The sequence below is a fragment of the Eptesicus fuscus genome, chromosome 18, assembly GCF_027574615.1.
Source record: "Eptesicus fuscus isolate TK198812 chromosome 18, DD_ASM_mEF_20220401, whole genome shotgun sequence".
Lineage (NCBI taxonomy): Eukaryota > Metazoa > Chordata > Mammalia > Chiroptera > Vespertilionidae > Eptesicus > Eptesicus fuscus.
In genome coordinates this window covers 45,708,349-45,731,202 of record NC_072490.1, presented here as the reverse complement: position 1 = coordinate 45,731,202, position 22,854 = coordinate 45,708,349, and the positions used below count along the sequence as shown (strand labels likewise).

The following is a 22,854-nucleotide window of genomic DNA, read 5'->3' as shown; positions in this document are numbered from 1 at the left end:
TCCCCCAGCTGCCGGCTGGGGCCTTCCTTTGTTCTGCACTTCCCCCTGGTGGTCAGCACATGTCATAGCAAGTGGTAGAACTCCTGGTCGGTTGAACTCCCAAGGGGACAATTTGCATATTAGCCTTTTATTATATAGGATTATATGGAGACAAACCAAATCTATTTAAGAATGAAGCATAAGATACAACAAATGACTGGTAAAGTATCTACCCCTATTCTTCAGCTATGAAGCAGCATCCAACTTTCTAGTATTAAAAGTGCTTAGTAACCAATGTCACCCCAATCAATTTTTTAAATTTTTAAAAAGTCATTACTAGTTCATTTTCTCTGCAGCATTTAATCATTAAGATACATAACAATAGTATACAGAAGGAAATAAAAATATAGCTACCAACATCAATACCAAAACTACTCCCAAACTGGGAAGTCTACAACAAGGTGACTATTTTCACTGTATCTTTGAGTAGACATACAAAGGATGGGCAAAACAAACATATGGGCCATAGACCACTTTGTATACCATAAGAACCAGGAAATAGAGCAAGGTTAAGGATCAAGATTAGAAGGAAAAGGGGAGATGACAGGCTGGTGTGGCCCAGTTGTTGAGTGTCTACTCATGAACCAGGAAGTCAGGGTTTAATTCCCGGTCAGGACACATGTCCCGGTTGCAGGCTCAAAATCCAGTAGGGAGCATGCAGAAGTCAGCCAATCAGTGATTCTCTCTCATCATTGATGTTTCTGTCCCTCTCTCCATTTCCCTTCCTCTCTCTGAATTCAACAAAACATATTTAAAAAAAAAAAAAAAAAAGGAAAAGGAGAACTAACATTCGTGTGAATACCAGTATGGTGCTTCCTGCTTTATTTATTTATTTATTTTTAAATATATTTTAATGATTTTTTACAGAGAGAGAGGGAGAGGGATACAGAGTTAGAAACATCAATGAGAGAGAAACATTGACCAGCTGCCTCCTGCACACCCCACACTGGGGATATGCCCGCAACCAAGGTACATGCCCTTGACCAGAATCGACCCTTCAGTCCGCAGGCCGACGCTCTACCCACTGAGCCAAACCGGTAAGGACTGCTTCCTGCTTTATAAGCAATGGTTCATTAAATTCCCACAAAACCCTGCAAATTAAATATTGCCAATCCCTGTTTACAAATAAGGAAACTGAGGTTTAAAGAACTAAAGTAAGTATCTGATGGCATTTGGCTAGTGGTAGAACTTGAAGTTCAATCCAGCTGTCTACTACTTTCTTACTACTTTCACCCCTAAAGCAACTGTAAACACACATTAACTGCAAGTTGAGTAAGGGCTTAAACTAGGTGTCCTCAAACTACGGCCCGCGGGCCACATGCGGGTGTTTTTGCCGTTTTGTTTTTTTACTTCAAAATAAGATATGTGCAGTGTGCATAGGAATTTGTTCATAGTTTTTTTTTAAACTATAGTCCGGCCCTCCAACGGTCTGAGGGACAGTGAACTGGCCCCCTGTTTAAAAAGTTTGAGGACCCCTGGCTTAAACAAAAAGCATATACAGCCAATGATTACATTTTGCATTAGGTAAAATATATGAAGACAATACTAAGATTGTACTAAGCTGATAACTGGAAATTTCTAGCAGCTGGTACTTTCAATGCAGAAAATTCCCCTAAAAAATTTACCAATAAAACAAAAATAACACAATTTGGCCAGATCCAAAAGAAAATACTTTATAGCCAGATATAAAACATTTAAAATGTAACTTATTTCAGCCATCTAGTTTGTTACAAGTATAACCTCTGCATGTTTATTGTGAGAAGTATTAGTAAAATGCTGACTGGTGATAAAAAATCTTTGGGTATATAAAACTTGTATCTGTATTATTATTTTTAAAGGGTGTATTCTATTCTCTTGCATGGATTTATTTGCTATAATTTATTAATGGACACATATGTTTTTCTCTTTTTGCTTTTTAAAACAGGCCCTGGCCGGGTAGCTAAGTTGGTTAGAGTGTTGTCTCAATACGCCAAGGTTGTGGAATTGATCTCTGGTCAGGGCACATACAAGAATCACCCAATAAATGCATAGATAAGTGGAACAACAAATTGATCTCTGTCTCCCTCTCAAAACAAAAATCAATTAAAAAAAAAAAAAACAAGCACAAAACCAAACCAAAAAAGTAACACTAAAACAAATACCCTTGCACATTTGTTTAATTTTTTCCTTAAGATAAAAAGGCCAGCCCTAAGTGGTTTGGCTCAGTGGATAGAGCGTCGGCCTGCAGACTGAAGGGTCCCAGGTTCGATTCCAGTCAAGGGCATGTACCTTGGTTGCGGGCACATCCCCAGTAGGGGGATGTGCAGAAGGCAGCTGATGGATGTTTCTGTCTCATTGATGTTTCTAACTCTCTATCCCTCTCCCTTCCTTTCTGTAAAAAAATCAATAAAATATATATATTTTTTAAAAGGTAAAAAGGCCAGAAGTAAAACTGCTACATCAAAAAGCATGCTCTTTAAAACGTTCAATAGATATTTATAGCCAAATTTCAAAAAGAAATCAGTAAGACTGCACAAACCTTTTTCAAAAACAACATCCCATAATTTTGAGAAAATATAGTTTAATTCAGAATGCATTAAAAAGAAGCATCAAGATACTTTTCTTTAATTAAAGAAGCATTCATTTTTCCACCAAGGCTCTACTTCCACTTCAAAGTGTTGCTTATTCAACTAACTAATCTGAATAGATATTTAGGTGATGAAGTACAAGCTATTTTAAAGTCTGTTCTCATCTCACTTTAATAAGATGAAATAAATTGCCATACGTACTAAAAATAGTTCACGTTCTGAAACTCAATGCCTGCTTGCCAGAACAATATTAGTGATGCATACTCTATGCATTCTTTCCCCAAATATGGCATCTGCCGTGCACAAAATTCAGAATGGAAGCCACCAGATATTTGAAATAACACTATCATTTAAAATATTTTTAAAAGCCAAATAAATCCAATTCTTTTCATTAAATAGAATATACTGAAATTGAGTATTCCAAACTTTTATCACTTGTTGTTTTAACTGACCAAAATAATTGGAAATGTAGCTTTAGATTTTAAACTGGTATGTTCTGAAAGAAGTCCTAGAATAACCAGAAGCATATCCCATAAAATTTGCCCGATTTCCCTACGCACAAGAGTGACTTGACACTATGATGCTTTAAAACTCACTTTTCTTCTCTAAGTCTGACAATTGTATCAGAAAAGAATTAACAGAATAAAAAACTTCAGGCAATTATAGGACTATTTATGATAAAATATAAGAAGATCCTACGTATTCACTTTTGTTTAAATCAAATTGAGATACCAACAATGAAGAAAATATTATCGTAAGAAATGTTAAAGGTGTAATATCCCCCCAAAATGAACTGCAAACATTTTTTACCCGTTGTTTCAAATAAGATTTACATTGTATTTGATTAAAAATTTGAGACCAAAGCTGAAGTGAAAGAGATAGCAACAAATCTTAATACCTAAAGAAACCTATTCTAAGCACTTAAACACACACATATATATACCCTTTTAAAAAGAAACTTTCCAATTAAGATATTCTTCTTAAAATAGAACTCCAACTACTTTATATTATTATATGACACTATTACAGGACTGCCATTTTTTGAGCTATAAGAAATAAACTGATTTTTAAAATACAATGACCTTGAAAATATACACTAACCTTCATTATCCAAGAGTCGGGAAACCCACAGAAAAATCCCACAGAACACAAACCTTTTGAAAGCTTTGTTTCTTCTACCACTTTGGTTAGATGCCCCTCGACGATCAGCTTCTCTGCCAAAGAAAATAAACGTTACTATCCGAGCCCAAACCGAATAGCATTTCCCTGAGCAGGGCAGTCAGTGCAACACATTCCATGACCAAATTTAAAGATGATAACATTACTCCCATGACTAGGCTTGAACAAGAACTAGACCCTGGATGGGGAACTCAGAGAAATCAAACTCTAATAGAACAATCAGATTAATGCAGAAATCTGGAAGTAGGGGAACAATTTACCTTTTATTTTCACTTTAAAGCCTAGCAATTTTTTAAAAATTACTCAGAACAAACAAAGCAATCATATTTAAATCAAGGGTATTAAATTGAAATAAAGGAATTCTGAGAAGGCATGTTGTTTAAATAAAGAAATAATACAAATTTTGTTATACCAATAGTTTACTTTTCCGTATTGATACTATTCAGCAGAGATGCCTAGATAACATTTTTTTTTAGTCAAATGAATCATTTTAGAAGAGCTAAGTACTTAAAAAAATAAACTTTTATAGGGGATTATCTGTATATGTATAATGTAGCTTCTTTATAATTTATTTAAAGTCAGATTTTCATATTCTGCATTTCACTGAGGAGGATGATATAGCTATTCTGTATATCCCCTTATTTAACCCTGTATGTGAGGTGGTCTCCTTCAATTTACACTTTTGCCATATGTGACATAATTTCTCTATTCTTTCACTCTTCAACCTACTACAACTTGGTCTACATCCACAACTCAATAATCAAAACTGTTCCAAGATCACTATAACCTCCTATCTGTCCAAACCCATGGCTCCTTTTCAATTTTTCCCCTCCCATTTAGGCTCTTTACGGTATGTGGCACAGTTTGCCCCAGCCTCCTTTAAAAAAAGCCAAAGTAAGTCCTGCCAGTGTGCCTCAGTTGGTTGAGCATTGTCCCGTGCATCGAGAGGACTCGGGTTCGGTTCCTGGTCAAGAGTATGTACCTAAGTTGGAGGCTCCATCCCGGGCCTGGTAGGGGTGCATGTGGAAGGCAACCAATCAATGTGTCTCTCTCACATCAATATTTTTCTCTCCCCCCTCCCTTCCCTCCTCCCTTCCACTCTATCTAAAAGCAATAGAAGATTAAAAATAATAATAATAATAATGTTTTATTCTGCTTCCTATATTTTTTGTGTTTCAAGGTTGTAGGCTTGATCTCCAGTAGGAGGCGTGCAAGAGGCAGCTGATCAATGATTCTCTCTCATCACTGATGTTTCTATCTCTCTCAACCTCTCCCTTCCCCTCTGAAATCAATAAAAACATAGTTTAAAAAAGAATAAAAACCCCTATCTCTTACTACTCAATTATGTTTTATATCTTCCAAAATTCTGTTGACATCTATTGTCTGTTGTAGTCTCCACTCTTTGTCTTTGTGATCTTATGTCTTTTACTAGAGGCCCGGTGCACGAAATTCGTGCACGGAGGGGGGTTGTCCCTCAGCCCAGCTTGTACCCTCTCCAATCTGGGACTCCTCGAGGGATGTCGACATCCCTCTCACAATCCAGGACTGCTGGCTCCCAACTGCTTGCCTGCCTCCCTTCCTGATTGCCCCTAACCGCTTCTGCCTGCCAGCCTGATCACCACCTAACCACTCTGCTGCCAGCCTGTTTGCCCCAACTTCCCTCCTCTGCCGGCCTGGTCACCCCTAACTGCCCTCTCTTGCAGGGTTGATCACCTCCAACTTCCCTCCCTTGCAGGCCTGGTCCTTCTCGACTGCCCTCCCTTGCAGGCTGGGTGCCTCCCAACTGCCCTCTCCTGCTGGCCATCTTGTGGTGGCCATCTTGTGTTCACATGGGGGCAGGATCTTTGACCACATGGGGGCAGCTATATTGTGTGTTGCAGTGATGATCAATCTGTACATTACTCTTTTATTAGATAGGATAGAGGCCTGGTACAGGGGTTGGGGCCAGCTGGTTTGCCCGGAAGGGTGTCCCGGATCAGGTGAGGGTTCCCTTGGGGCATGGGGCGGCCTGAGCGAGGGGCCTGTGGTGGTTTGCAGGCCGGCCACGCCCCCTGGCAACTCAAGCGGAGGCCCTGATATCTGGAATTTATTTTCCTTCTACAATTGAAACTTTGTAGCCTGGAGCGGAGCCAAGCCTGGGGCTCCCTCCGAGGCCGGCAGCCATTTGTGTTGGGGTTATAGTTGAAACTTTGTTGCCTTAAGCGGGTGGGCCCGGCCAGGGTGTGGGGAAAGCTTTGCTTCCCCTGTTGCCGGCGGCAACCCTCTCAAGCTCCATTCTGCCACCATTTGTTTGAAATTGTTTACCTTCTATAATTGAAACTTTGTAGCTTGAGTGGAGGCTTAGGCCTGCAACGGCTGGAAGAAAGCTTGGCTTCCTCTGTTACCTAGGAAACCTTGCTCTCTGTGGCTGTAGCCATCTTGGTTTGGGTTAATTTGCATACTCGCTCTGATCGGATGGTGGGCGTGGCTTGTGGGTGTGTCAAAGGTATGGTCAATTTGCATATTTGTCTATTATTAGATAGGATAATCTTTTACTATGAATGGGTACATATTTAATAAAAAATTTACTGCCTCCCTTTTAAAATTCTTTGACTTTGACTTATAAGATACCACCTATTTCTTGCTCATTCCTTCCATCTTAGCCTTTCATTGGCTTTCCTTTCTTCTAATTGTGATCTAAATATGTGTTAGTCTTCGAGATCTCTGTCAACAACAACAAAATTGTTTTTTGTTTTTTTTAAATATATTTTATTGATTTTTCACAGAGAGGAAGGGAGAGGGATAGAGAGTTAGAAACATCGATGAGAGAGAAACATCGACCAGCTGCCTCCTGCACACCCCCCACTGGGGATGTGCCCGCAACCAAGGTACATGCCCTTGACCGGAATCGAACCTGGGACCCTTGAGTCTGCAGGCCGACACTCTATCCACTGAGCTAAACCGGTTTCGGCAACAAAATTGTTTTTAATGACATTATATGCTACACTATTTAAAAAAAGATTTTAAATTGATTTTTAGAGAGGGAGGAAGGGAGAGAGAGAAACATCAATGTGATAGTGAAACATCTCAGCTGCCTCCTACACACCCCCTACTGGGGAACAAACCTAGAACTGGGGCAAGTTCCTTGACCAGGAATTGAACTGGCAACTTTTCAGTGCACTGGGCAACACCCAACCAACTGAGCCACATTTATAATTTCTAAATATTGATGCCTAGTTTAAACCTCTCTTTTAGGTCTCAGAATCCTATTGACTTACTACTTCCCAAATATCTTCTATCAGCAATCTCACAGGTACTTAATCTCACCATGTCTAAAATGGAATTTATCTTCTCTTCCTTTTTCCTCTGGATGGACTTGATATCTCTCTCTTCCCTTCTTTCCATTCCTTTTCAATTCATATCTCTATTAAGCTATTTCAACTTTCTATGTCTACCCTTCCCAACATACTATAAACTTTTAAGATTCCTTCAAATATTTACAACTATGCACCAGTTACAATACTAGGTACTCCTCAAAGATTATCAAGAGAAATGTAATAAGTCTAGGAATTTATTGTCTACAGAAAGCAGGAATAATTTTATATTAGGCAATTTACAGATTGACCATGGTTGCTTTCCACTAATACAATTCTGACATAAAATACAAGTTCCACAAATGCTTGTTACATGAATATAGCAAATAATAAAATAATATAAACACAGACTTTGAAAGCCATTCTAAACTTTCTCTAGTATGTTGAAGATTTAAGTAACACATTGTTTAAAAAATTATAAACACATATCATATCAGGAGTAATTTATTGCTTAAAACTTTCTCACTCTGCTGTTTTGGCTCAGTGGATAGAGCGTTAGCCTTCAGACTAAAGGATCCCAGGTTCGATTCCGGTCAAGGGCACAGGCCTATGTTGCGGACTCAATCCCCAGTAGGGGACGTGTACGAGGCAGCCGATCAATGATTCTCTCTCATCATTTATGTTTCTCTCTCTCTCTCCCTCTCCCTTCCTCTCTGAAATCAACAAAAATATATTTTTAAAAAACAACTTTCTCACTTTTAAAATAAAATCTGAAGTCCCTACCATGACCTACAAGGCCCATGTGATCCAGCCCAGGGGTCAGTCATCAACAGCCCCACTGGGCCAAACCCAGCCTGCTGCCTATTTGGTAAACAGTTTATAGGAACACAGCCAGGTCCATTCATTTACAGACTGACCATGGCTGCTTTCCACTACAATGGCAGAGTTTAGCAGTCCCAACAGAGACCTTATAGCGACAAAGCCTAAAATATTTACTATCTGGCCCTTTATTTTTTTAAAGAATTTTTATTATTCTAAAACTCCAATTTCAAATCCACCTTGGGTTTTCACATGGTTTCTATCTCACAGACTTTTCCCCAGATACATGTATAACTCACTCAGTTTTGTACTATCTCTGTTCAAATCCCATATATTATTACCTATGTCGCTTCCTACTGCATTATATTTTATTTTTCTTCAATGGACTCATCATTACTTAACATATTATTTTGTTGTTTTATTAGTTTTTGTCTCTTTAAGGAAATATAAACAACATGAAGGCAAAGCTTTCTTTGTCTTGTTCATTTCTGTACCCACAACACCTAAAATAATGCCTGGTATATACATAGTAGATAGTTAATAAATATTTGGTGAGTAAATGAATTTTTAAAGGGATCAAACTTGGAAAAATTATTTGAATATTTTCCTCACTCTAAAACTAAGGATTAAATACATATATAAAGTTTTGAATAGTACTAGTATATAAGTGCTAAATAATAAATATCTGCTGCTACTATCACTATTGACATTATTTAAGGTTATATTTATTATCAAATCTGGTGAATTATTAGTGGCCTGTGATTAAAGAAGAAAAATATATTGTTTTTTAAAAAGTTTATAATCACTGGTTCACAAACTTGGAGTGGAGACCTCAGCCCTTTAGGAGTACTAAAAGTAAGAGACCTCTCAGGGACACAAACTAGAACTTCCAAGTATGGACACTGGAGGTCTTAAAAGAGCTATTTACCTTGGCATAGCTGGAAGATAAAATAGAGGATTTTCTTTCTTTAGGAAAATTCCCTATTTTTTGAGGGATACTCTAGAGAGATAATTATTCATTTTCTCCTATTTTAAAACCATATTGTGAAAACAACATGCAAAACGGGGCATAAAACACAAAAGTACAGATTAATAAACCTTTTTAAAGCAAATGTTTGTATGACTACATCCCAAATCAAGAAACAAAACCTAACCTCTTCCCCCAAAGCCTTCCACATTCCCCTTCCTAATGCTGAGTTCTATGGTATTTTATTTCTTACATTTCTTTATAGCCACAATACCTATATATGCATGACTAAGTAATAGAATTTTAGTGGTTTTTATTTTTATGTAAATGAAATATTACAGTATATATTCTGTTGTATCAGGCTTCTTTTATCCAATATATCTCAGTGTATTTATCCATTTGACTATTGATGGTCTTTTGGGCTCTTTTGAAGTACTGGCTATGAAAATTCTTAAATTCGTACCCGATATATATGTGCAGGCATTTCTGTAGGGAACCTACCAAGGAGTAGAACTGATGAGTGTAAGTTTGATAATATTTGAGAACCATCATTAAACACTTAGTTTAGTCAGAAAACATGATGGAGTTGCAAAAATTATCATAACCAAATTTATTTCCTGGTTGTTAAAAATAAATTATGCACTAACTACACTGCTATGCACACTAAATAAAAATTAGGAACAATGCAAATGATGTATTCAAAAGAGGCACCAGTGGAGCACAGGTGTGATTAATTTCTTAAAGCTAAAGAGCCACTTTTTTCACATGACAGCTACAACTAATTGAAGCAGAAAATAACAGTACTGCCTCTCAGACATTGATGTCAGTTACCTAGGGATTTTATACTGACAGAGAGAAGAATAGATGGATATAAAAGAACTACATAATCTGCTGTTGGAACTGCCACACTGAAAAATATTTTTAAATCTCAAAGTTAGGTTTTATCCAAAAAATAATGTTATGAGTAAGGCATCAAAATAATGTGCTTGAGACCAAATTTTTAAAATGGCATTGGTACTATTAATTAAAAAGCTAATCTCTAGATTGTCAGAAACATATTACTTTAATAGGAACAAAAAAGCCAGATCAATCAGCTTTCACTATCTTGTGACTGGGAATAAAAATGAGGAAAACAAGTTGCTTCAACCACCCCCGCTCCATGAGTAAGTTTTCTACCTACCAGTTAACATGTGTGCCAGACATTTGAGTGTTAATATTATCTCATTTAATTCTCATATTGATCCTATGAAGTAGGTACTACCATCCCATTTTATTTTATTTTTTTAATCCTCACCTGAGGACATTTTGATTGATTTTTAGAGAGAGGGGGAGGGAGAGAAAGAAAGAAGTATTGATCAGTTGCCTCCCGAAAGCACCTCAACTGGGGCTTTGGATCAAACTGGCAACCTAGGTATGTGCCCTGACTGGGAATTGAACCTGAACCCTTTTGGTGTACGGGATGACACTCCTACCAACTGAGATAGACCAGCCAGGGCCATCCCATTTTATAAATGAGGAAACTGAGGTATAAAGAGGTCAACTGCCCAGAGTCATATTGCCAGTGAGGGAGCAAATCAGAATTCACATCAAGATCCTCTGATGCTGCCCTGGCTGGTGTGGCTCAGTTGGTTAGAGCGTTGGCTCATGCACCAGAGGGCCAAGGGTTCGATAACCCATCAAAGGCACATACCTGGGTTGCAGGTTGGATCCCCACCCTCATGGTATGTGCAGAAGGCAACCAATTGATGTTTCACTCTCTTTCTCTTCCTCTCCCTTCCATGCTCTCTAAAAATCAATGGAAAAAATACCCTCTGGTGAGAAAAAGAAAGAAAAAAAGGTTCCTCTGATCCTATTCTAAACATCATAAATGAAAATGAACTGAAGTCATCTAACAGATCATTAAAAGGAAATACAGCAAATAAACTGACATTAGAATTAACATCAAGATACAATAAAAGTAAATATAAACAATCAGCATTCATCATCAAACCAACAATTTATTTCCCTTCAGAGAGTAGCAGTACACAAAGCAGAGAGCTTTAGAACCTCATAGGGAGGTCCCGTGACTTTGCTAATTTTAATAATATAGATTTTTACATGGTAGATTTGTTTCTGCAGCAAAATAAAATTAATTAAAGCAATTAATTAAAGCAATTCTTGCTACAGAAAATAGCCTGCATTTTTATAAAAACAATTCCAGAAGCTATTTGTCCTAAAACATAAGAATAAGGAAGAATAAATGAGACAAAAAAATGGAATTCCAAGATAGATTGAAAACTAAATGAAATGGGCCAATTTTAAGAACACAGAAACAAATCTGTTAGGAAGATAGCTCACCCGGGAAATGATTGGTACAAATAAACAAAATCCCTCCAATATCCTAGGCTATTCTAAGAATAAAGACAGAGAAAATTAGTAACATCTAGTTTAAACTTGAGTTTTCTTTTAATGAGGCCATAAGCTAATATGAGTAGGGTGGGAACCACACCAAGTGTTTCCTATTCGTTGTCATAAATAAAGTGCTTTGGCTGAGGAAAATAAAAGTTTAAAAAATGAAAAATTTTAAATATGTTTTAAGTAGAATATGTAATCAGACTAATCCCGAGATTGTTCAGAGTCTGATCTCATAGTGATGAAAACAATCACAAGAGCAAGAGATTCGATGTATTCATCACTCCACATAAGGCAATTTCTATGTGAGAGCAAAGCCCTAAAAGAAGGGAGGGGGAATGACAGAAGCATACACAGATAGTGACTGTGATTTCAAAATGGACTGGGAGGCAGGGAGAGAATTTTTTTAAAAGTCAGGAGAAAAAAAAACACCCAGCTGAAGTGGCTCAGTGGTTGAGCACTGATCTATGAACCAAGAGGTTATGGTTCGATTCCCATTCAGGGCACATGCCCTAGTTGCAAGTTCAAGCACATTATTTTATAAAAATGCAGGCTATCTTCTGTAGCAAGGCTATCTTCTGTAACGACATGTTAATTCTAATGTCAGTTTATTTGCTGTATTTCCTTTTAATGATCTGTTAGATGACTTCAGTTCATTTTCATTTATGATGTTTAGAATAGGATCAGAGGAACCTTTTTTTCTTTTCTTTTTTTTTCCTCACCTGCAGCCGATCAATGATTCTCTCTCATATCTCTCTATCCCTCTCCCTTCCTCTCTGAAATCAATAAAAAAAATTTTTAAAAATCAGGAAAAAAACAGCAAGACATGAAATATTAAGAGACTTAGATAGACTCTTGCCTAATAACAATAAAAACCATTAAGTCTCCTAATAAGCACAGATTAAGAATGAAAGATTGGGGGGGGGGGTTGGTGGAGGTGGAAGAGGGTGTAGATAAGTGGTGATGAAAATAAAATTGAAAAAACAAAGAATTCAAAGACATGAGGTTTCTTTCAGGGCACTTTTTGACCATCATCAAAAGGGAGATGCCCTTAGGGGAGGGCATAATTTACTTCTACAAAGGAGCCCTCAGAGGAAAGTTCCTCAGGCATCCAGCATTGATGCTTCTGCCCTCTCCTGGACAAACAGTAGCAAGAGCAATCGAAGGGAGAGTCAGGGTCCAGAGAAGGCTAAGTGATGGAAGGTCTCCATGTCCTCAAATTCTCCCCCTTTTACCCTTTATCTTTTCACTCAGAATACAAGTTAATCAAGTCACAGAGTTCAAAAATACATATGAAACAGATTTAGAGATGCACAATTTAACTGAGAAAGCATCTTTAGCGGAACACAAAAGTCTCAACACATTAAGTTTCATGGTAAACCTTGAGAAACTAAAATTTGCAGGGAACATGGAATGTGAAGTTCTCTAAATCTCATGCCTGAAACTCTGAAGGAAATATTGCTAGGCCTTTTAGCAAATTTTAATAAAGTTACTGGTTAATTGTAGCTTTTAGATAGTGTATTTTTATACAGAAAATTTACTTCACAGTTCTGGAATTAAAGTCTGCTCAAATCTAATCTCTTTGCCTGGGATTAAAAGCTTTTCTCCTAAAAAGAATAAAAAGAAACACAGTGCGTTTTACCATAAAAAGAAAACAAATAGAAATGTGCTCCAACTCAATTAATTTCCTCAAAATTACTTTATAATGGAGAGAGCCACTAACCACACTGTCTCTTATGGATTCATATACATAAACAGAAAAAAATCTCTCAATAAATTAAAAACAGACATGCAGAATCCTACAGAAGCCAACTATTTGCTTTCTAATTTATAAAACGCAGGTGAATTTAGTACACAAGCACAGTAAATAATGAAAGCTAGGTATTTAACATTTGCTTTTTAAAAGACTGAAAACAAGAACATGAAGTGTTCTGCTCACAGAATATATATTTCATGTTCAAAATCATAAATCAGCTCAAGATGCCTATCAATAAAAATAATAGTAAAAAATTTTGTATGTGCTTGTCAAAAAATAATCCAAAATTATTTCAGAAGTTCACTTGAGGAAGATTTTTGCTGAAATTGCCTTGCTTGCCATAACTTATTACACACAACAATTTTTATAATAGCAGCTTGTCATGAAATAATGAAAATGTCCCGTGACAACAAATGAAACTAGAGATAACCCTTACTATGTCAAGTCTGGCTATCCAAATTTAAGGAATAAAACATATTTGGAAAATCTATATATATAAAACCCTAATAAGCAAATAAACCAAACGGCGGAACAACCGAACAAACAGTTGCTATGACGAGCACTAACAGCCAGGGGGCACGCGTGGAACATGGCGGGTGTTGGCAGCAGGCAGCAGAGCGCGGAACATGGCAGGCATCAGCTGCAGCGGGATGGTGGAGGTGAGCGGGGCACCAGACCAAGGCGGGGCGCCGGTTGCTGTCATCTGGGCGAGCCTCTGGTGGTTACTGAAAATTCTTTGCTCCCATGCGCCACAGTCCCGCCGGGCGCTTGCATCTGCTGCTGGCAACAGCCCCGCTCGCACCTGCTGCCAGTGCCAGATCTGCCACTCGCACACGCTGCCGGTGCCCGGCGCCGGCTCTGATCACTCAGCGCTGTCAGCGGGTGCGAGCGGCGGCTGCCAGCCCCGATCGCCCCTCGGGGCTTCCCCACCTCCCTCTGCTCCTGAGGGGTGACGGGGCCGGCAGCCGCCGCTCACACCCGCTGCTGGTGACGGCCCTGCTCCCACCTGCTGCCGGTGCCAGAGCCACGGCTTACACTCATTGCCAGCACCGGCCCCACTCACACCTGCTGCTGGCACCCGGCACCAGTCCTGATTGCTCGTCACCGTCATCAGGTGCAAGCGGCTGCTGCCGGCCCCAATCGCCTCTGAGGGCTTCTCCACCTCTCCCTGCTCCTGAGAGGTGATCAGGGCAGCAGCCGTTGCTCACACCCACTGACGGCACCGGCCCGCTTGCACCCACTGCTGACGCCAGCCCCAATCCTCCGTGCCGTCAGAGCCTGTGAGCAGCGGCTGTGGGAGTGGGGCTGGTGGCAGACAAGGCAGACAAGGGACCAGGGGCCGTGGCGGGAGGGGCCAGGCGTGGGCGTGGTGGATGGGCCAAGACCCGCCCCTGTGCCCACTGCAGCCTTGCGGCCCACAGTTCCTTTCAAGGTGCACAAATTTGTACACTGGGCCCCTGGTTTTAATATAAAACTGGTATTCTCATTAACCAAACTCTTGCTACTGAAACTCAGGAACCAAACAGATTCATATAATGGGCTATATCCCTAGCTACTTGAACTTACAGTCCAAACTTCACTATTTGCACTTAGAGACCAAATGGATTCAAACGTGTAGAAATACTTGTCCCCCGTTCTTTGGTCCATTCTTTGTCCACAGAACAGGACTTTAATTCTTATCCACCACCAACCCCAAGCCCCATGTACCACATTTAGCATTTTACCATGCCATAACGTAGTCCCCGTAAACATATTATTGGCTAATATCCCCATTGAGGGGATTGCTGTAATTTACTCAACTTCTGCTCTACCTCTGAATGTTTATTTGGTCCATTTTCTCTCTGTAACCCAATAAAAGTTTCCAAAGTTGTTTTTTTTATTTAAATACAAACTTTGTTCTGCATTACAACTATAGGTAAATATTTTACATATTTTATAATATTTTAAATTATTTTTGCAAATTGTAACTTAGTATTACATTCTTTTGATAGTTCTCTGTTCTTATATCTTTGCATTCAAATATAAATCCCAAAAGTCAAAATAAAAATAACATTAAAAAATGGTCACATGTAATAAAACTAAGTATAAAACCCTTCTCCTTAAGGTTTATAGTTTATATTATATATTCTGCTCTAAGTTGGTTTCAGTGGGTACCAATTATTTTGTCACAAATCCCTGTGCCAATTTCCTGTAAAAGTGAGATTTAGTTATCAAAAGATAAAAAGATGCACTTATTTTTGCTTTATAAAATTTTAAAGGAGAAATACATCATACTTATTAAATCATTTGCCTCAAAGTAATATTAAACTTACACTCAATATTATAGTCTCTAAATGGACAAAAACAGAAGCTCTTCTAAGACTATTAAATGAAATCCCTTAAAGCATCTCTAAGGAGTATAACATTTGATTTGTTGAGTTAATGTCTGCTACAATTACCAGAAGTAACCCTTACAACCTCAATTACTCTGAGATGGGGTGGGAGGGAAGCATACCACACATGCGTGCACACCCACAAAGTGAATTCATGAGCATAGAAACTTGAAAAAAACCACTCATTTCAAAAACAAGAGAGTAAAGAGGAAGAGAGAAATGCCTGACAAAGTGTGTGTCTAATAGGAAAAAGTATAGAAGTCATCAATGAATTTTACTATGCAGTGACCTTTAATTGTCACTAATGAGATGAAGATACTACCTCAAGCTGTGACTGTTACAAATTTAAGTAGCCACGTAATTTTCAAGTAAGAGAGAATTCACAATACTTTTGTTCAGAATTCAGCAGAGGTATAAATCACCTCAAAAGTCAACCTATCTATTTTTTAAATATTGTTAAAGGTGGCCCAAGGGGAGGTAGTTCATGTCAGACGATAGGACAATCTGTTGCTACTCCTTCCCTAGAAAGCTCCTGCTACCCTAAGGTCATTTTCATACCTGAGTGCCTAAAGTAAATCATTGCTTTTATCCATCATTTAAGAAATTTATTTAAGAACCTCAAAATCCAAATCTGTGACTTAAGCCCTAGTAAAACAGGTTAATATTACTATCTCTTAAGCTTAGGTGCAGACATTCTATTTTCTTCCCCACTCAATAATGATTTTTAATTAACAAGTTTGAAACTTTCTCTTTGTTTTTGTGAGCCATATGAAATTTTCATATTGCAACAGAAACATTTTTCTCAAAAGAGAGAAACATAAGCAGTATGAAGGGGTTCACTGCTGTCTGAAGAAGGTCCTTTGCGCACCACTACAATAACAAACATGTTGAGATCTTCATTCTCCCTCTCATTTTTCAATTTAGCCCCTCACTTCATTAAAATCGATGTGAAAAATACTCTGTACTCACGCTGGCATTCTATGAATTGATGAATAAAAGTGCAGTCCCCGCCACTCTTTGAAAGCAAGTGCTCTAATAAAAAAAGAAACACCTTTAAGGATATAGTTTGTTGCTGTTTTTGAAAACCAACAGCAAAGGTAGAAAAACTGAAATATTTCAACATGGGTAATTCTGAATACCATTAATAAAAGTTTAATATATTTTAATACTAACAGCAGACATATTTTTGGAGTTAAAGTGAAATGACTAAAAATTGTAGTTATATAATCATTATTTTATACCCTGAATGGTTAGCTTTTAAAGGTGCAGCTTCTATCCAAAGTGTTCAAAAAAAACCATAGGAAAATATTGCTTTAAAGACTTTGTAACATTTTAAAAACATACTTTTCTCCATGAGAAGCTTAATACATAATCTTAATTTCAAAATTTTACATTTGTTCTTACTGAATACATTTTCAAATGATTGTTCTCTAACAGCCCTCTTTGAAACTATTCATCTTAGTTAAGAGGAAAGTTATTTTAAGAATACCATAAAATAATTCTTTAACATTTTAAAGAAAATGATGTAATATTTTAATTTTTAAACTTTCATTTCAGTCTTCCTTTTTTAAAACTTAATTTTCTTTTTAATCCTCACTCGAGGATATGTTTTTCATTGATTTTTAGAGACAAAGAGGGAGAGGGAGCGGGTAGGGGATGGGGGAGGGAGTGGGAGGGGGTGGAAGAGGGAGAAAAACACCAATCAGGTGCCTCCCAACTGGGGATTTAACCCAAAACTTAGTAATATGCCCTGACTGGGAATCGAACCACAACTTTTTTGGGTATGGGACAACACTCCAACCATGTGAGCCACCAGACCAGGGCCAATCTTACCTTTTGAGCCTTTTAATCTGTACTTCATATACTATCAAAGCACTACATTATTTATTGCTGTTCAAATGATTAAAATAAATGCCTACATATTTGAAAATAAGAGCTTGGTAAATGGTTTTCCTCAGGTCAAATAGAATTTGTTTTTTGGTTTTTAATGGGTGCAGAGAATCAAAATCTAACACAGTAGTTTAATAAAAGTTTTAGTTCTTTTATTACAATAATCTTTACTTTGATTCAAATACTTTCTAGATCTGGATAACATCTTTCAATTACATATTTGTATCTTTGAGAAGTTCAAGTGTTAAAAATATACTCCAACATGATGACTATCTGGAATGTGTGAAAGCACTAGACCTGTCAAAGAGGACAATGAGTTAGTACCATTCTGTAAAATCCTTTTTTCTCTTCTCCTCCTTCTTTCTCACCCTTCATCTCAACTTTGCTTGAGAGACAGGAATCTCCTACCCTGATCACTCATTAGCCCCCTTGACTTCCTTATTGACAGCCTTCTTCACTTTCATACTCAAATCTACCCTTGTCCTTTATCTAGTTACATGTGTGCAGAGCCTCCAGTCTATAATCACCATCAGTATAAGACAAAAACATAGGAAGAAAGATTGTGAAAATGTTTTAGAGACCAATGCCTTATATATCTAGAACAAAGATACAATACCGTCCCAAAAAAGAAAAAGACTAACTGCAACTGAAATTTGAAATTTAAAAAATGTCTAATAAATAGCATTCGCCAATTGGAGCCAAAAAATCCAAAACAGGATCCCTCAATTCAATAGCAATTACCAAGATTAAAAAAAAGCTGTTTTACATAAATCTTATCTAAGCTATAACATTTTTTAGAACTTAAACTATACAAACATCACTGCTAAATATGAAAACTCATTTGAAACCAAATTTTAACCCTAACTAAAGGACTTCATAAAACTTATTTGAAACCAAATTTCAAACTAACATCACAGGACGTTAGGTGACATTTATTAATGCAGGACATTCCACCATTAGTCACCAAGCCAAAAATCACCCTTTTATCTACTCTGATTTTAATATCAGGATTCTACATGAAAATGTTTACTACACCAGTTTAGATAAAATACAAGGTTAATATGAAAAGATAAATATACATATGACTTCCACAAAGCCATCTCCTGAGATACATTAGAGAAATGTCTTTCAGATAATATATGTAAAGGATTGTATCATGACACTTTTAATACCCTATTATTTGAATTCTGGCCCTTGGGAACTCACTTTGCCAAAACTATAAAAGATGTTAGTGATAATCCAAAAGGAGTGTGGTGTGTCTATGACACTAAATAGGGTTGTAGAGATATAAAGAAAAGGACAGATACAGAAACATAATAGAGACCCACGATACTTAAAATGCATTTTATTCATACATATGAATTTCCTATGGATTTTTATTGGTTATACCTGTGTTGTCCAATATAGTAGCCATTAGTTACTTGTGGCTACTGAGCCCTTAAAAAGTGAGATGTGCTGTAAGTGTTAAATAAATATAGACTGATTTTAAAAACTTATTGAAGAAAAAAAGAATGTGAAATACTTCATTTATAATCTTTTAATATTGACTACATGTTAAAACAACATTTTGGATATAGTGAGTTATTTAACTATATTATTAAAATACATTATAAACTTTTACCTGTTTCTTTTTATATTTTCAATGTAGTGACCAAAAAATTTTAAATTATGTATGTGGCTCTCGTGTTTCTGCAGAAATTTAGAGAAAGCTGGCAATAGTAAAGCCATGTTACAAGCCTTAAAGACATTGAAGTTATTAAGGTTCCTGAAAATAGCTATAAGAAAAAAAATGTATTAGACAGTGCTTTTCTAGGCCATCTAAAATATATTCAAATTATGCTTATTAGAAAAATATATTTAAAATTTATAGTACAAACCTGTACTTATAGCAGCTATGTTAGATTTAATTTCAAAAATGGAGTTTACAGGAGAAGTTTTAATCTTAACATCTCATTTTTGAAATATTCTCTTACTTCTATATTTAGCTGTCTTTCTAATATTTATAGAGTAATTTTAGTTAAAATCATGTCTGATAGCCCATTATGGCTATGGACTTTGGTAACACTGGAATACTTGATAACTCACTTGTTATTTCATCACAAATAATTCAGAATAGATCCATCTTATTCCAAAATCCACTCTGTAACTAAATCTGATGTAATGAAGTTTTTGTGCATATCCAGATATTTACTACTCCGTTTCTTTAAAGATATTCCATTAGTCACTCTCACACTACTCAATTTATCACCATTCAAAAAACAAACACACCAGCAGGGAAAAATAGCAATAGCAAGGAATACCTTAAAGTATCCCAAGTATCTTATTCAGTCTTAAATCAAGTAGTTATCTACAAGTATTCTCATATACATCAATTGGAACTGGCAAAAAAATTTAAGCAGTGATTTGACAACTCTAAATAGTATAAAGATGGTTCAGTATATATTCAAGGAATCTCTTAACTGAAGAAACAGAATGTTCTCAGCTTGAGTTAACACTAATATATTAAATAAATGCATGCTAAATCAAAAGGGTGATGTATTTGAAAAAAATGTACATGCCAGAAAGATAATAAAAAGGCAAAATAATAACAGAAAACAAAATCATTTAAGGATGACAAGCTTTTAGAAGATGATACTTAAGTCATTTTACATTTATTTGCTTAATATACTTGAGACAAAAAAAGTACAATGAATAAAACTACACCTTTAAAAATTCTCAAATTGGAACTCAATCAAATTGGAATTTTAAAATGTCAATATATTTTATAAAACATATATAGAACAGTCAAATAACAATAATTAGTGAAACTTTTTAAAAATTTAGTTTCAAAATTCATTACATATTCAATATTAGGTCTTGACCTTGCAGTTTACATAAACACAATTACCTGAGCCTATTTTGCCAGTACTTGATTAAAAAAACAAATAAAAACAAGATAAACAAAAAAAGGTGCCTTCTAACTTTATCAGCGTTTGGTTGCTGCCCAAGAACTAGAAAGATATCCTCTCATACAAGAAAATAATATTTAAGAAGTTCTGGGTATCAACCTTGATAGCTTCCACTAATATCTGTATAAAAACTGAGCTGAGAGGCACACGGATTTGCAAACAGAGAAAACAGTTTTATTCATTCTGTACTCCAAGCATCTAATGCAGAATCTGGTACTTATTTGGTACTCAATTAAAGTTGGATAGATGCAGAAGGGAGGAGTATGTTGGTATATTGATGAATGAAGGAATTTAGAAACCTGGGAAAACCAATAGTGGCTATATATTTTTGGCAAGAAATTACCCAAACTATCCAGAAAGAAGGATCATAGTATCAAAAACTAATAAAGGATTTTTCAGATGGCAGAAATGACTGGCCCTGATTTCTCTGACCTATGAAATAAATGAATAAAAAAAGCAATTTCTATGACATGTTCAAGGGCTCAATAGGCTGTTAAGTAAACTCTTGGCTGAGGCACAAATATTAAAAATGGGGGCTGCCCAGCCTGCGTGGCTCAGTAGTTGAGCATCATCCTATGAACCAGGAGGTCACGGTTAGATTCCTGGTCAGGGCACATGCCCAGGTTTCAGACTCAATCCCCAGTAGGGGGCATGCAGGAGGCAGCCGATAAATGATTCTCTCATCGCTGGTGTTTCTCTCTCTCTCCCTCTCTCTTGCTCTCTGAAATCAATAAAAATATATTTTTAAAAAAGGGGGGGAGGGACAATTATCCCCAGGAAGCAGTACTTGATAAAAGAAAATAATAGTATAGTTCTTTGAAGAATATAGTGGGAGGAAAGCCATATTATTTTCTTATTATTTGAATAATCAGAATTTCCATATAACAAAGGATACCCAACCATAGATTATAGCATTAAGAATTACAAACAAAGGAATTGAATGGTCTATTAACAGCATGCTTTTCATTCCAAACAATTAAAACCTTAAAAACCTGACCTCTCTATCCTGCTTAAGTAAAAGGATATCATGAAAGAAAAATATTTAAGTTTTTTACACTACCTTTTCCTGTGCTTCCATTTATTTTAGGTAAGAAGTCATCAACTTGTATCCCTAGGATTAAGACAGTGTATCATTGCCTGATCAAAGAAAGGATTACTTTAAAACTGGTCTCTCGTGTAACCATGGCATTTTGTATTCCTACTAACACTTTACATTTATTTTTACAAGAAGTGTCCAACTTGCCATCCTCTATCAACTCAGAGAAAAGACTAACTGTTTAGTAGTCTTCCAATGAACCTCAAAAAAATAAAGAAAGAATAAAAATAAAAAGGATCCTGCTGGTCATGTATTTTTCTCATTTAAATATCTCTAAGTGGAATATCTCAGATGCAAAAATTTCATTCATCTCAATGGATTAAACAATGGTGCCCACTGGTGGCAATCAAGCATATTTTTAAAGGAAATTTTATGAGTGTAGATACTTTATACCTAATATGTAAAATATAACTCTTAAAGAAAGTAAGTACCCAGTGTGAGATAGTAAACATCAAAAGTTTAATGATAAAATTCAGCTTTAATTAAGAAATTTGATGACACCTACCTAAGCTGCTGTATTCTTTAAGAGTTTTCTCCTGAAGATGTTCTAACCGTACTGTAAATAAAAGTCCAAGAAAAAGATATTTCACAGATAAAAAGAAAAAAAATCAAATTAAATCTATTTCTGGATGAGCTAATTTACCTTGTAAAGCTGTTAGCCTTTCATTGGTGAAGTCATTATCAGCTTGCAAAGCTTCTATTTTTGCCTGGAGCTCCTGTTCTTTTTCTTCCATTTCATCTATTTTATGTTGTAATTCTTTTTTCTCAGCTTGTCCTTTCTGTTGGATTTCCTCTTGTTTCCCCTCTGCTATCTGTTGAGAAAGAAATAGACAATTCAGTTATTTAATAAAACCTGACCTTGTTTTAAGAAACCTAAAGCAGAACTGCTTTTATTTACAAAACTTCTAAGGAGAATATTCAATATTATAGAACACTAGAGGCCTGGTGCACGAATTCATGCACGGGTTGGGTCCGGCTGGTCCGCCCCCATAGGGGCCAATGGGGTGGGGCCGGCAGTTGGTGGGCTGGCCCCGCCCCCTGGTTGAACTCCCGGTCAAACTCCCGGTGGAGGGGACAATTTGCATATTAGCCTTTTATTATATAGGGTATTTATAAATAGTAAAATGATGTCAAAAGTGATCTGCATTGGGGTCATGCCTCCATATAACCTAGGAGAAAAAAACCTGTAGCAAGCAAGCAGGCTCAATATACAGAAATAAAGTGGTCAAAATGAAAAACAGATTTTTAAAAAGGGAAATAATAAGGTTTTCCCATGAAATTACTATTGTTGCAATTAGTTTATAAGTTCTAAAATAAAACTTATTCTGAAATTTTAAACAAAATTATGTTTAACTACAGTAATGATGGTTACAAGCACTTTTCAAAACAACCTCCTTTTAACAAGACCAACAAGAGGTATGCTCTCGCCTTCTCTAACAAATGTTATCTCTTCTAGCCACTCAATCCATGGTTTGAATTACATGAAGATGGGTCTTCACAAACTCAGTTATAACATTTTAAAGGACCAACTTGCCGT

The 22,854-nt window shown here is 36.6% G+C and overlaps 1 protein-coding gene and 1 non-coding gene across 10 annotated transcripts in view; one reads left to right on the top strand and one right to left on the bottom strand.

Annotated features, from left to right (window-relative positions):
* The window catches only part of SLMAP (sarcolemma associated protein), a 160,807-nt gene that overhangs the window by 33,807 nt on the left and 104,146 nt on the right, over positions 1-22,854 (bottom strand). For 2 of the 9 annotated variants that reach the window (XM_028152746.2, XM_054729930.1), the window contains 5 exons: positions 21,961-22,129; positions 21,823-21,873; positions 21,282-21,332; positions 16,353-16,415; positions 3,761-3,820 (listed from right to left, as the gene is read on the bottom strand). In XM_028152746.2, coding sequence (XP_028008547.1) covers positions 3,761-3,820; positions 16,353-16,415; positions 21,282-21,332; positions 21,823-21,873; positions 21,961-22,129 — 394 coding nt within the window. Of the gene's footprint in view, positions 1-3,707; positions 3,821-16,352; positions 16,416-21,281; positions 21,333-21,822; positions 21,874-21,960; positions 22,130-22,854 lie in introns of those variants that run through there. The other 7 variants (XM_028152749.2, XM_054729929.1, XM_008146309.3 and 4 more) reach the window with 5 other exon arrangements.
* Positions 18,932-19,056, top strand: LOC114233324 (small nucleolar RNA SNORA33). Its single transcript, XR_003619476.1, has one exon. It is a non-coding gene; the product is annotated as a small nucleolar RNA SNORA33 (small nucleolar RNA).